This window comes from Eutrigla gurnardus, assembly GCF_963514095.1.
Source record: "Eutrigla gurnardus genome assembly, chromosome: 3".
Taxonomy (NCBI): domain Eukaryota; kingdom Metazoa; phylum Chordata; class Actinopteri; order Perciformes; family Triglidae; genus Eutrigla; species Eutrigla gurnardus.
This window is the reverse complement of record NC_139917.1, coordinates 31,226,229-31,238,728: the sequence shown is the minus strand read 5'-3', so window position 1 is coordinate 31,238,728 and position 12,500 is coordinate 31,226,229. Positions and strand designations below refer to the sequence as shown.

General features: G+C 41.8%; 4 protein-coding genes and 1 long non-coding RNA gene across 6 annotated transcripts in view; 3 read left to right on the top strand and 2 right to left on the bottom strand.

Annotated features, from left to right (window-relative positions):
• Positions 1-3,779, top strand: part of npepps (aminopeptidase puromycin sensitive) — a 19,974-nt gene extending 16,195 nt beyond the window's left edge. The window contains exons 18-23 of the mRNA XM_084002908.1: positions 568-710; positions 989-1,045; positions 1,908-2,015; positions 2,681-2,836; positions 2,932-2,979; positions 3,365-3,779. Coding sequence (XP_083859034.1) covers positions 568-710; positions 989-1,045; positions 1,908-2,015; positions 2,681-2,836; positions 2,932-2,979; positions 3,365-3,511 — 659 coding nt within the window. The 3' untranslated portion in view covers positions 3,512-3,779. The remainder of the gene's footprint in view (positions 1-567; positions 711-988; positions 1,046-1,907; positions 2,016-2,680; positions 2,837-2,931; positions 2,980-3,364) is intronic.
• A 295-nt stretch (positions 3,780-4,074) lies between these two features.
• Positions 4,075-6,248, bottom strand: LOC311009010. Its single transcript, XR_014596601.1, has 2 exons — positions 4,855-6,248; positions 4,075-4,807 (listed from the first exon to the last, which is right to left on the bottom strand). It is a non-coding gene; the product is annotated as an uncharacterized lncRNA (long non-coding RNA).
• A 503-nt stretch (positions 6,249-6,751) lies between these two features.
• cUnh6orf120 (chromosome Un C6orf120 homolog) lies at positions 6,752-10,465 on the top strand. The gene is made up of 2 exons (XM_084005660.1): positions 6,752-6,852; positions 8,670-10,465. Exon 2 carries the CDS (start codon positions 8,718-8,720, stop codon positions 9,270-9,272), a length of 555 nt encoding a protein of 184 aa, XP_083861786.1. The 5' UTR covers positions 6,752-6,852; positions 8,670-8,717; the 3' UTR covers positions 9,273-10,465.
• Positions 10,466-10,925: 460 nt separating this feature from the next.
• Positions 10,926-11,629, bottom strand: mrpl21 (mitochondrial ribosomal protein L21). Its single transcript, XM_084005659.1, has one exon. It carries the CDS (start codon positions 11,599-11,601, stop codon positions 11,020-11,022), a length of 582 nt encoding a protein of 193 aa, XP_083861785.1. The 5' UTR covers positions 11,602-11,629; the 3' UTR covers positions 10,926-11,019.
• Positions 11,630-12,459: 830 nt separating this feature from the next.
• wipf2a (WAS/WASL interacting protein family, member 2a) overlaps positions 12,460-12,500 on the top strand; it is a 14,943-nt gene continuing 14,902 nt past the window's right edge. For both annotated transcript variants that reach the window (XM_084002957.1, XM_084002958.1), the window contains exon 1: positions 12,460-12,500. This exon is cut by the window's right edge. The gene's annotated coding sequence lies outside the window, so the exon portion shown is untranslated.

Sequence of the window (12,500 nt, the reverse complement as noted above, 5' to 3'; positions counted from 1 at the left end):
CCAGGTTTGAAAAGTGCTTGGATGTAGACTAAAGGTCTTGAAACCTGTGTTGTATGTGATGACATCTATGATAGAACAGAGAAAAGAAGATCTCCATATCTGAGGGACTGAAAACAGCATTTTCTGACATTTCTTTATGAAAAATGACTTTTGATGATGAACAGATGATGAAAATAGTTGGTGATTATATTTCTGTGGATCTGTTAGTGGAATTAGTTTTCCTTTCATTTGTGGTCCTTCTGTAAAAAGCTGTCTCCAAACATCATGTTGGTTGTTTAGAGGACAATAACATCTCATTTAATGTGATGAACAAGTGACAGAATAAGTAGACTGAATACTGACCATTGGATTGATACAAATATGGAGTTTACCACAGCTGGAAGGGGCTGGAAAAGCATGGAAATGCACCTGGAAATGCTTGGAAAGTGCTTGAATGTGACTGTGGAGGAGGTGGAGGAACCCTGGTTGTTGCTGCTGAGTCTATTAGATCCCTCTGTGATTAAATTAAAAAGACTTCCTAGTGACTCGATGAAGGTGATAACTGGAGCGATGGTGTTTGTGCTGCAGGCCACCTGGACGCCCTGCTGAGAGGTCTGGTTCTGGGGAAGTTGGGGAAGGCGGGACACAAACCCACACTGGAGGAGGCCCGACGGAGATTCAGGGACCACGTGGAGGGCAAGCAGGTCCTGCTGGCAGACCTCCGGAGCCCGGTGAGCAAAACACCACCATCCTCGAGTGGTTTTGTACCGTTATACCGTTGAATATTCTCAAACACGCCTTTATACTCGACATGTTTTGGTGTTAGTAAAATAAATATCATGCTTGTCTTCACATTTTGCATGTCAGACCACTATGGGGGAAAATGGACCTTTAAGTTCCTTGAAAAGTGAAAATAATTGGTGGAAATACATCTGTTGGTCTAACGATGACCCATTAAGAGGTGGCAGTAGTCGTTCTGTGTCTCTAAGGACGTGTGTTTGTCTCCCAGGTGTATTTAACGGTGCTGAAGCACGGAGACAGCGCCACGTTGGACACGATGCTGAAGGTAAGACTGCAGCCAACACCACGATGTTATAAATCATAACACCAACACACTTTACCGAACCATCGTACGCGCCGACCGCGGCTCGTTACGCCAGAAATGTGTGATGTTGGCTTATAGACATGAAATCGATCTGGAAAAAGATATGAAAGTGAAAAGGAAGTGAAGACCCACCGTACTCTGCCTCTGATTGGCTGCGACTCGTTACCCTCTTCATACCAGCGTAACATAAACCTCCAAAGTTGCTTCATTTTTTACACATTTGTTTACATTTTGTCCGTATTCAATAAACAATTAATCTGACAATTATTTTTTCCTGATTAATTGACTAATCTTGAACTTTTTTTTTCAATCAATCTAACAATTTTTTTCAATTAATTGACTAATCTAACGATATTTGTTTGATTTATCGATCGATTTTTTTTCAAACGATTAATCTAACGTCTTTTTTCATTAATCTGCTAATCTAACGATATTTGTTTGATTTATCGATCGATTTTTTTTCTTCGACTAATTTATAAAAACTTTCTTTTGATTAATCAAGTAATTAACTATTTTTCAGACGACTAATCTAATCTTTTCCGATTAATTCACTAATCTAAGGATTATTTTTCAACCAATAATCCGTTTTTTTTTTTAATTAATCGACTAATCTAATGATAATTGTTTTCCGTATAATCTAACAATTTTTTTTCCAGTTATCGATTAGGCCCCATTACTGGATCAACTAATCACATAATATGAATATGAAAACGCGTGGTCCTGCGTAAATGTGATAGTTTCCACATTCATTGATGTGGTCATGTTCTGTTTTTAGTCGTATGTTTTCCTAACGACCTCCTCGGTTTCTCTCTCGTGTTTGCAGCTCCACAAGCAGGCCGACATGCAGGAGGAGAAGAATCGCATCGAGCGAGTGCTGGGCGCCATCTCGGCCCCCGACCTCATCCAGAAAGTCCTCAGCTTCGCCCTCTCGGTACGCACACTTTCTGGCTTAGAGCTTCTTAAGTTCTGTTTCTACAAGCGTGTTTATCGTCCTGCGTTTTGGAGGAAAATCTGACAGGGTTTCTTTTTTTTGTACTAATGATATTAAATTAACCATATAATAAATAATAATGATAATAATTAAAAATAAAATAGAATAAATACATTAAAAAAATAATAATTAAAAATAAAATAGAATAAATAATAAAATAATAATAATTTTAACAAATAGAATAAATAAATAATTAAAAATAAACAACAATAATAAAAAATAAAAAAGGGAATAATAATAAATTGACCAAAAAAAAGAAATGATAATAATAATAATTGCAAATTAAATAGAATAAATAAAAAAATAATAATAGTAAAAATAAAAAGGGAATAAGAATGATGATAAATTAATAAAAATAATGTATAATAATATGAAACCGTTTGTGATGTTTTTCCTTCTTGTTGGACTTTGAGTTTGTTTATTAATCAGTGCCGTTTCATGGCTTAATGATTACACTGACGCCGTGGTCCAGGATACGGCCGTAACCACGACAACAAGGTGCAGAGTGACGCTCTTTGCTTTCCAGTTCAATGTCCAAGTTTTACCAGCGAGATGCCGACTCCTCGGCTCACCTTTTCCTCTCTCCGGCTCTTCCCCCCCGACAGGAAGAGGTTCGTCCCCAGGACACGGTGTCGGTGATCGGGGGCGTGGCCGGCAGCAGTAAACAAGGTCGGAAAGCCGCCTGGAAGTTCGTCAAGGACAACTGGGAGGAGCTTTACAACCGCTACCAGGGCGGCTTCCTCATATCACGGCTCATCAAGGTGAGGAAAAGAAACACTCCTGCTGCTTCGCCGTGACGTCGTTGTGTTAATATGTTGGCCTAAGATTAACGTTTCTCCTTCACGTGTCTTTGCAGCTGACGGTTGATGGATTCGCCATCGACAAAATGGCTGCTGAAGTGAAGGTGAGAATGCCTCCGTTCCTATTAATTTGTTGTTTTTGAAGATTTATTCCTGGAAGTTGATTTATTTATTTTTTTGAGGGGGGGAAATGTCTGTAATGTAAAGACTGTACAAACGGAGCATCACATTCATCACGACAACGGGACGGACAGGACGATGATGTCATGATAAAATATGGCGACAGACATTTTAAGCTTTATTTAAAAATCTCAATATAATGTACAAAAAAAGAAGAAAAAAAAGACATTCGGAACAAAACGTGGGACGATATGAAGATGTCATGTCCGGATTATCGTGCCAAAATAATTCCTTTTCTTCCCGTCTCTCTTCGCCACGACCCCTGAAGTTGTTAATACGATGAACGTCTGTGTGTTCGTGTCCCTGCAGAGTTTCTTTGAGAGCCACCCGGCGCCGGCGGCCGAGCGCACGGTGCAGCAGTGCTGCGAGAACATCCTCCTCAACGCCGGCTGGCTGAAACGCGACGCAGACGACATCTCTCAGTATCTACTGCAGCGCAAAGCGCCCCCAGTCTGAGCCCTCCCACCCCTCGCCTCCTCCTCCTCCAGTCCCACGCCCCCATCCCCCCCCCCCCTCCTCCTTCCAGCGCGGACCTCCCAGCATCATAGCTGCCCCCCCTCCTCACTACAGACCAGAGCGGGAGAACAGCGTACTTACAGCAGGCTTCATTCCCTCTAAAGAAACTGTATGAAACAAGAAGGCAAAGCCAAGAATTTAACAAAGTGTTGGAGACGCAAAGAGACTCTTTCTACGTTAACAAAGCAAATTCATTTTAGTCGGACCGAGAATGTAGTTTTGCCCCCATTCTGCCCCCCCCCCCCCCCCCCCGCTAACGGCGAGTAACGTTATACAGCCGGCGCTCAACGAAGGAAAGCCCCCCCCCCCCAAACTCACTCTGCATCACCGACAACCATCTCTGCAGAAAACTGTGAATCCCCCCCCCCCCCCCCCACTCCTTTATTTTCCTGCCGCCACTCATTTTGAATGCATGAAGTGTGATTTTTCTGCATTTGCTGCTTTTGTTTACTTCGGTTTGTTTTCTGTACAGACAAATTATTTGATTTTCTGTTTGTTTGACCCCCCCCCCCCCCCCCCTTGTCAGTGAGTTGTTCCCTCCTCCTTCTCTTTCGGGTGTTGTGATTGGCTGAAAGCAGAAGGTGCCCCCCGGGGCAGAATGGGGTTAATAACAGTCGTGTGTGTTGTAGTTTTCCAACGGCACTGATGCTCCACTGCTAATAAACGGTTAGGACGAGGCGAGCAGCGCTAGCATGGTACTACATTGTAAACTGTTAATGCAAAGCATTTTTCTTTTCTTTTCTTTTTGTTGCAGACAATGTTCCTTTAAAAAAAAAAAAGAATTAAATGGAAAAGCTCATGGTTACCTGTTTCCACCCTCCAACCCCCCCCACCCCCACCACAAAAAAAGCAAACGCAGCCGAGCTCTGTTCAGTCAGTTTGTATAGTTTGAATCATCAACAAGCATATTTAAACCCCCCCCGTTTCTTTATCTGCCACAATTAAATGAAAATATCAGCGTGTTTTATAAGATATCAGATGCAGTGATTTATTAAATGTTGAGATAATCTTTTATTCTGAGGAGAGTAACAAAAAAAAGAAGAAATAATAAATAAATAAAGATCACTACACTTCTCTTCGGGGCCTTTTTCATTCTGAAGTTACATCAGGAAAACGCCTCTCGGTTTAAAAAGGCCAAGGGTCCCGGACCTGGCAAGGGTCCTAATCCCGGCCTAGTGAGGGTCCCAGACCTGGAGAGGGTCCTAATCCCGGCCTAGTGAGGGTCCTAATCCCAACCTGGCGAGGGTCCCGGACCCCAACCTGGCGAGGGTCCCAGTCCCAACCTGCGTGGACTCGACGGATCGACTCGGCTCGTTCAAACTCAGAGGCCTTTAAATCGTTTCGACTGGTTTTTGCAGTAAAATAAAAATATTTAACGCTGAAGTGGTGAAAAATAATTTCCACGTGACGTCAAATGTATCTTAACGGGACAGATTAAGCAGACTTGTTGAACGAGTATATCTATATAGAATTTAAAATTTGATGTGGTTTTTGAAAACATACCGACCCGACCAAGTCATCCAACCTGTTGTTGAGACCCCCCCCCCCCCCCCATCATCACCTCCTCACCCCAACATTTGTTGTTGTTTTTCTTTTTTGTTGCTTTTTTTTGTTTAAAACTACAGTTGGTGTTCATTAAAGTGAAAAAGGATTCTAAAAACAAACGTGAGACATTTTGTAGAAGTTGATTTTCGTGTGTGTGTGTGTGTGTGTGTGTGTGTGTGTGTGTGTGTGTGTGTGTGTGTGTGTGTGTGTGTGTGTGTGTGTGTGTGTGTGTGTGTGTGTGTGTGTGTGTGTGTGTGTGTGTGTGTGTGTGTGTGTGTGTGTGTGTGTGTGTGTGTGTGTGTGTGTGTGTGTGTGTGTGTGTGTTCGTGTGTGTGTTCGTTCGTGTGTGTGTGTGTGTGTGTGTGTGTGTGTGAGAGACCAGAATACAGATTTGTAATTTATTTTGCATTATTTGACTGGGGGGGGGATGATCACATCGGATTTAACAAATTGGGTTAAAATCGCGAGAATAACTTTTTTTTTTGGTTTCATGAAGTGTTTGTTTGTTTGTTTGTTTGTTCTGGCAGTGAATTTTTTTTTTTTTTTTTTGCTTGGAGTTCGTGTCGTCGTGCTTCTTGTGGGATTTTATTATAAATTTTTTTTCTATTGAATCCGAACATGAGTTGTCTTTGTGGTTCTGAGGAAGAAGAAGAAGAAGAGGAGGAGAATTAGGAGGACGAGCTTTTTACTCCAGTGAATATATGCTGTCCAATAAAGCAACACTTGATGATACGGTTGTCAGGACGATGTATCACTGGACTTCTCTTGTCGTATGTGGCGAAGGGGTTGAAGGGGTCACAGGGGTCGAAGGGGAAGTAGTTGGGAGTTTTTATGGTTGGCACCAATACCTCGAGGCCACTAGGGGCTAATCTTGAAGTGGGGCTGTCTGTCTGAATCCATTTACTTTTAATGTGTTGAGAGCATTTTTAATTTCCTCCAGTTTGACTTCTGGATTTGTGGGTTTGCGTTTGTTCTCATTTCTGTTTGGATTCTATTTTAAGTTTATATATTCAAACCATACACTTTTTTTGTTAAATGAGGGTTGTCCTTTTAGATTTTGTGGGGCAAAAAATTCTGCTTTTAACATTTATCTTACAGTACAAAGTGAAAATATACTTGTAATACAAAAATGAATATGTGGCCTCATGAACTATAATGATTTTATTTAATAAAGTTAATTTTAATTACTTCATACACTTAGCTTAATCTATAATATTTACTTTTTGTTTATATTTTGTAACTAAAGTCGTCGAAGTAAAAAGTGTCACTATGAAGGACATTTCTACTAGCTGTTTTTTTTTAACAAGATTAACTGAATATTGCGTCATATTAAAAAGAAAAAAATGTGAGAAAGTAGAAAGTACAGATTTTAAAATGTAGGGAGGAAAAGTAAAAAGTTGTCTGAATGATAAATACTCAAGTAAAACACCCATACTTGAAAATTCTACTTAAATAAATGTTATTAATATATAATATAAATAAATATATATGAATGTAGTAACGAATATTAGTACTTCGTTATTCCCCACCTTATGTTGATAATTGAGTTCAGATTTGTCATTAAAAGAAAAAAGTAGCCGTTACCAGGTTTCGCCGCTAGGTGGCGGCAGTGAGCGAGCCTCGGCTGTCGGGGGGGGGAGTCAAAGGAAAAGGAAGTGAAGAAGTGAACTTTGTTTCCAGCAGGTTGCTTGCTTGCTGTGTTTGGACGAAGATGCTGGCGAGGAAATGACAGCTACGTGAGTAAAAACCTGGAGCGCTGCGCCAAATCGATAGTCGACACGTGTTCGATAACGTATCGGCGATCAAACCGATCAAGTTGCGAGTGATTCGCCAGCCGCGCCTTTTCCTGGAAAACAGCTTTTTAGCTCAAACTGAACGAGCTAGTTAGCATCGTTAGCTCGGTGGCTAACGATAACGAGAGCTGTCGGTTAAGAAGCTAAGTTAAGTTGAATAAGTCACGCTAAGTGGCTAATGCTAAGCTAACGGGTTAAATACAGAATTGCGAGTTATTCTGTGTTTTTTGAGTATTATTATTTTTAGGGGGGTGTAGCCGCAGGCAGGTGTCGCGTTAGCAGGTTAGCATTAAAAACTCAAAGTTATCGACGTTACTGTTCGCCTTCTATCCGGACCCGGACGGACCAGGGCGGACCGGGCGGACCAGGACCGTAATGTTAGACTTCCGGTTGTATAAAGATGTGAAGCCGCGCGTTAAAAGGCGGATGTGCCGGTTGAGAGACGGCGTCCATAACCGTTCAATTCTGTTAATATCATCTGCTTCGTATCAAAGGTCAGCTTGAAGCGGGTATTTATAGCTCCCCTGAGATTCGCTGGTTTCTATTTTAGAAACTGACCTGAGGACAGTTAGCAGCTCGCATTCATTCATCGTCTTCTCCACCACAGCATGTACATTACAAGTTATAATACCACACTGTGGGTATATACTTAAGTAGATCCAGCATACAAGTATGCAAGGACGTCATTGTGTTGTGAAGTCAGGGTTGGTACGGGTGCTGGAAATCCTTGAAAACACTTGCATTTTACTGTGGTGTTTTCAAGGTTTTAAGTGCTTGGATGTAGACTAAAGGTCTTGAAATGTGTGTTGTATGTGATGACATCTATGATAGAACAGAGAAAAGAAGATCTCCATATTTACTGAAAACAGCATTTTCTGACATTTCTTTATGAAAAATGACTTTTGATGATGAACAGATGATGAAAATAGTTGGTGATTATATTTCTGTGGATCTGTTAGTGGAATTAGTTTTCCTTTCATTTGTGGTCCTTCTGTAAAAAGCTGTCTCCAAACATCATGTTGGTTGTTTAGAGGACAATAACATCTCATTTAATGTGATGAACAAGTGACATAATAAGTAGACTGAATACTGACCATTGGATTGAAGCGAATACGTAACCTGGCTAATTTTAAACACATAAGGCCATGTCTAACAACAGAGGCAGCCAAACTCTTTATGCATGCCATGATCTTTTCTCACATATCATACTGTTTCACAAGCTGGTCCCAAGCAAACATGACAACTCTGAAACCAATAGAAATCCTCTATAAGCAAACCTTAAAAACATTAGATCAAAAACCTATCAGTTATATATATATATATATACATATATATGCATATTTACATTTTGAGTGTAAACTGAAAATGTAAATTGATGTGCATTGTCCCTTTTAAATAAACAAATAAATAAATGTAGTTTACCACAGCTGGAAGGGGCTGGAAAAGCATGGAAATGCACCTTGAAATGCTTGAAAGGTGCTTGAATTTTGAAACAGTGTAGGAACCCTGGGACACATATTGAGCAGGATGCGAACAGGATCATGATTTTCAGATTTAATACATTTTTAAAGTCCCAACATCACCAGGAGGAAGCGTCAGTGGTGAGAAAAAACTGCTTAATGGGCTTTTTGGCAGAAATCTGGTGCAGACCAGGCTCTTGGGTTAAATCTGCATTTGGTGTTGGTAGTAGTATAGTATAGTAGTAGTATTAGCAGTAGTGGTAGTATTAATCTGTGGTCTGTGTGGCCTCCCGTTGCCAGGCTGTCTGGTGTCGTCCAGGCGGTGACTGACTGACCGATGCCTTCGTCATGATGCTGAGCTGCAGCGCCCTGGTGGTCGTCGCCCTCCTGCTGTGCCAGGCCAGAGGCTTCCTGGGCCCCCCCGAGGACGACGGCGGCGGCGGCGTCCCCGACGAGTGGGTGCTGCTCCACGTGGTCCAGGGCAACATCGGGGCCGGGAACTACAGCTACCTGCGCCTCAACCACGACGGCTGGATCGTCCTGCACATGCAGAGCCTGAAGGGGGACGCGGACCTCTATGTGTCGGATAAAACTCTGCGGCCGAGCTTCGACGCCTACAAGCTGCAGTCGGTCACCTGCGGGCAGGACGTGGTGGTGGTCCCCGGGGACTTCGTGAGGCCCGTGGGCATCGGCATCTACGGCCACCCGTCTCACAAGGAGAGCGAGTTTGAAATGCGGGTGTTTTACGATCAGACGGTTCGGCTTGACCCGTTCGAGAAGGACGACGGACACAAGAAAAAGAAATCCCCCGAAGCGGCGGAGGAGGACTTTCAGGAAGAGGAGTCGATCTTTTGGACAATTCTAATTGGACTGTTGAAGATTATACTTGAGATTTTGTTTTGAAAAGTGTTTTTTTCCCCCCTTTAACTGCTGCTGTGACACAGGGAGGATTTTTGATGCATCAAAATTATTTTCTTTAATTTTGTGGTGGATGGAATTTAAACGATTTCTATCCTTGCGATCGATTTAAAAAAAAAAACCAGTCTGTTTGAAAACGTTTCATTTGATCGGCCATCATAGCCTGACATAAAGTCTGTTTGGTGATGAACAAATGACCACATGCAGCAGACTTGTGAAACTAGACAGAATGAAGCTGAATTAAGGTGAAACCCTTTCGTTTAGTCGGGTCTAAATTTTGGGCATTTGTGATTTTCTTCCACATTCAACTACAGTTCAACCAATATTTCTTGGAGTTTTGAGTTTTGGGATTTATCTTTTTTTTTTAATACAGCACACATGCAGGTTAGAAGTTTAAAGCGTTATTGGTTACTCTTGGATGGGGAAATAGGTTTGTTGGATTTTTCATCACAAAAGCACCGTTTTAGACACGTTTCGACAGGTTCTCCAGACTGTGGGCCGGTTCTCTAGGACCGGTTCTCTAGGACTGGTCTTCCCCGTCAAACAGCAGGTCTGACGTCTACAAACGGGACCCCTGGGTTCTTATGAAATGCTGTAGTTTAGTGTCAAAACTTCCAGGTTCTGTTCCAGAAGTAACAACATTAAATCACTAGACTCGGGAAGTAGCCATCTTTATTTAAACCTTCAGTAAACCTGAGTCGACCCGAGTTGTGGTTTGGATCTGGGGTTGTTTTTTTGTGCGTTTTCTTTGCCGAGCTGCAGCAGAGATGATTCCTCGCCGGGGAATCGGCTGCACATCTACATGCAACTAACAGTCGATTCGTCTTAACTCGGAGTCATCGGCTTTAAAAACACATGAAGAGAGTGTGTGCATTTAGTGCACTTTGAAATCGCATCGACCGCGATCACATCAGTAGCAAAAAAAACAAAACGTTTCATTTGATGGCTGTTTGTGTTTCTGCCTGTTGGACAAACTCCTGATTTAAAAAACAAACATCACCTCCTCCTGCGTTTGAGGATCTCAGTTATGAGTCATCTCGCTACCGCTGAGCAGCAATGTTCAACAGTGCCTTCAAGAGATATCAAGTCTTCTGGGGGGGAGGGGCAGCCAAGCGACTTCTCCTGTTTCTAGATGGTTTCTAAATAAAGCAGTTGTTTTTGCAGACTGTTGACAAACATCTTCTGTCTCGTTCTTTATTTTCAGACTTTGGAGGAAAATCCTCTTTGCTTATAAACGAATATACTATATTTTAACAATATTCACAATTTTACATCTTTACAACTTAAGTATACTTTTATACTAATATGTTTTGGATATTTACAGGATTTACTGTTGAAAGTAAAATATCTTTACATTATTTTTTAAACATTTAAACATTTTTTAAATTATAACAAACTGAATAATGTCAAGTCATCTGCAAGTCTGTAAAGCAACGCATTAATAGTTTACATATTTATATTATAGACAAGTCTGTGTGAAACTTTTAAAAAAACTTTAATTTACTTTGTGATAATAATCCAGAAATCTGTGATTCAAAAATTAGCAATTCTGCATAATATTTAAGTATATATTGATATGAATTATTTTTTTGTATATTTACGATTTTTTTTAAATAAATAAAAATGAAAAATTTCAAGTCATCTGCAAAAGATGGAGCTTTATTTACAGTTTTTAAAGCAACACATAAGTTTACATATTTATACTAAAGACAGTCCTTCATCCTCCTCTTCATCATGAGAGACCAGGGGCCAGCTGGATCCCGTTGATCCGCAGCACGGTCTGCGGCTGGATCACGATCCTCTTGCGCTGGAACCGGTGTCTCTTCCAGAACATCATGTGGACCTTGGGCCAGGACTCGGTCTTCTCGATGACGGTGGCCTCGACCCGGACCAGCTCCTTGCCCAGCAGGGGTCTGCCCAGCAGGGTGAAGTCCTCCGCGCCGACCAGCAGCACCTTCTCCATGCGGATCCGCTCGCCGCACTCCGCCTCGACCTGGTTCTCGATCAGGATCAGGTCCTCACCGGTGACCTTCCACTGGCGGCCGGCGAAGTGCACCACGGCGAACAGGCGGCCGAAGTCCTGCCGCTCGATCCGCCGGTTCACGGTGTCCACGACCGCCGCGTGTCGGCGCCGCTCCTCCGCGACCGGGACCCGGTCCAGCTGCTCCGACCACGGCGGGCTAGACAGCGAAGTCCGGGGCACCAGCAGGTCTCGGACCACGGAGCTCTGCGTCCGGACCGGAGAACCGGAGAACCGGAGAGGGCATCCGGGTAACAACGTCCTCCACAGAGCTGCTCCTCTGCTCAGCGACATCTTGACAGGAAGCGCTGTATGCCCATGCGCGTCAGCTTACCGTATGTGCGCATGCGTCCCTTTTTACAGTCACCTGACCCTCCGCTTTCAAAACGCACTATTTTACATACATTTAATTAAAACGTATCTATTTATTGATTAATTATTTTTATTTTTTTCTGCTGTTATTTTTGTTGTATGTTAACCATGCGGTTCGATTATTGCCATAAAAGATTGAAAAAATAATAAAAGAAACTGTACACCCCTTCCAAAATACCAGAATTGTTTTTAATGACATAAAATTAAATTTTCAAACATGGCATCATCAACACCTTTACAGGTTTCATCAATACAAACGGTTTTCTCAAGTGGAAAAATATTCATATAGAGTTGATTTGGGTAGGAAGTGTAAACCCCTTCCAAAATACCTGACTTTCACATTAATGACCATGGAGTCTGGAATTTACCACGGTGCGTGAACGCAAATTCTGAATCTGTGTACCCTATATAACAGTTTTACAAACTAATTTATGATTTCTGGCTATATATTCTGATCCCCTGGTATTTCTGCTGTTATGTTTATATATTTTGTGTGTTTACCGTGCTGTTTGATTATTGTCACTGTTAATAAATAAATAAAAAATAAAAAAACTGCAGTTTTCAAAATACCTGATTTTGAACAAAACAAAACTAAATAAAAAAGTACGAAGCATATACATATTAACGTTACAGCGGCCAAAAACAGATTCGCATATTGAGTGGATCACTAAATACAATAAGTGATAAACATTAGAAATGACTAATAACAGAGACGACCTTTGAATCTGTAATTTACCACGGTAACTGAACGCAGCGCAGGTCGGCCTCCATTTTGTATCGGTTCGGAACGTTTCCGGGTTTCCGAGAAGAAGAAGAAGAAG

Coding starts and splice junctions, on each gene's coding strand:
- cUnh6orf120 (XM_084005660.1), top strand. CDS start 8,718: ATGATGCTGAGCTGCAGCGCCCTGGTGGTCGTCGCCCTCCTGCTGTGC.
- mrpl21 (XM_084005659.1), bottom strand. CDS start 11,601: ATGTCGCTGAGCAGAGGAGCAGCTCTGTGGAGGACGTTGTTACCCGGA.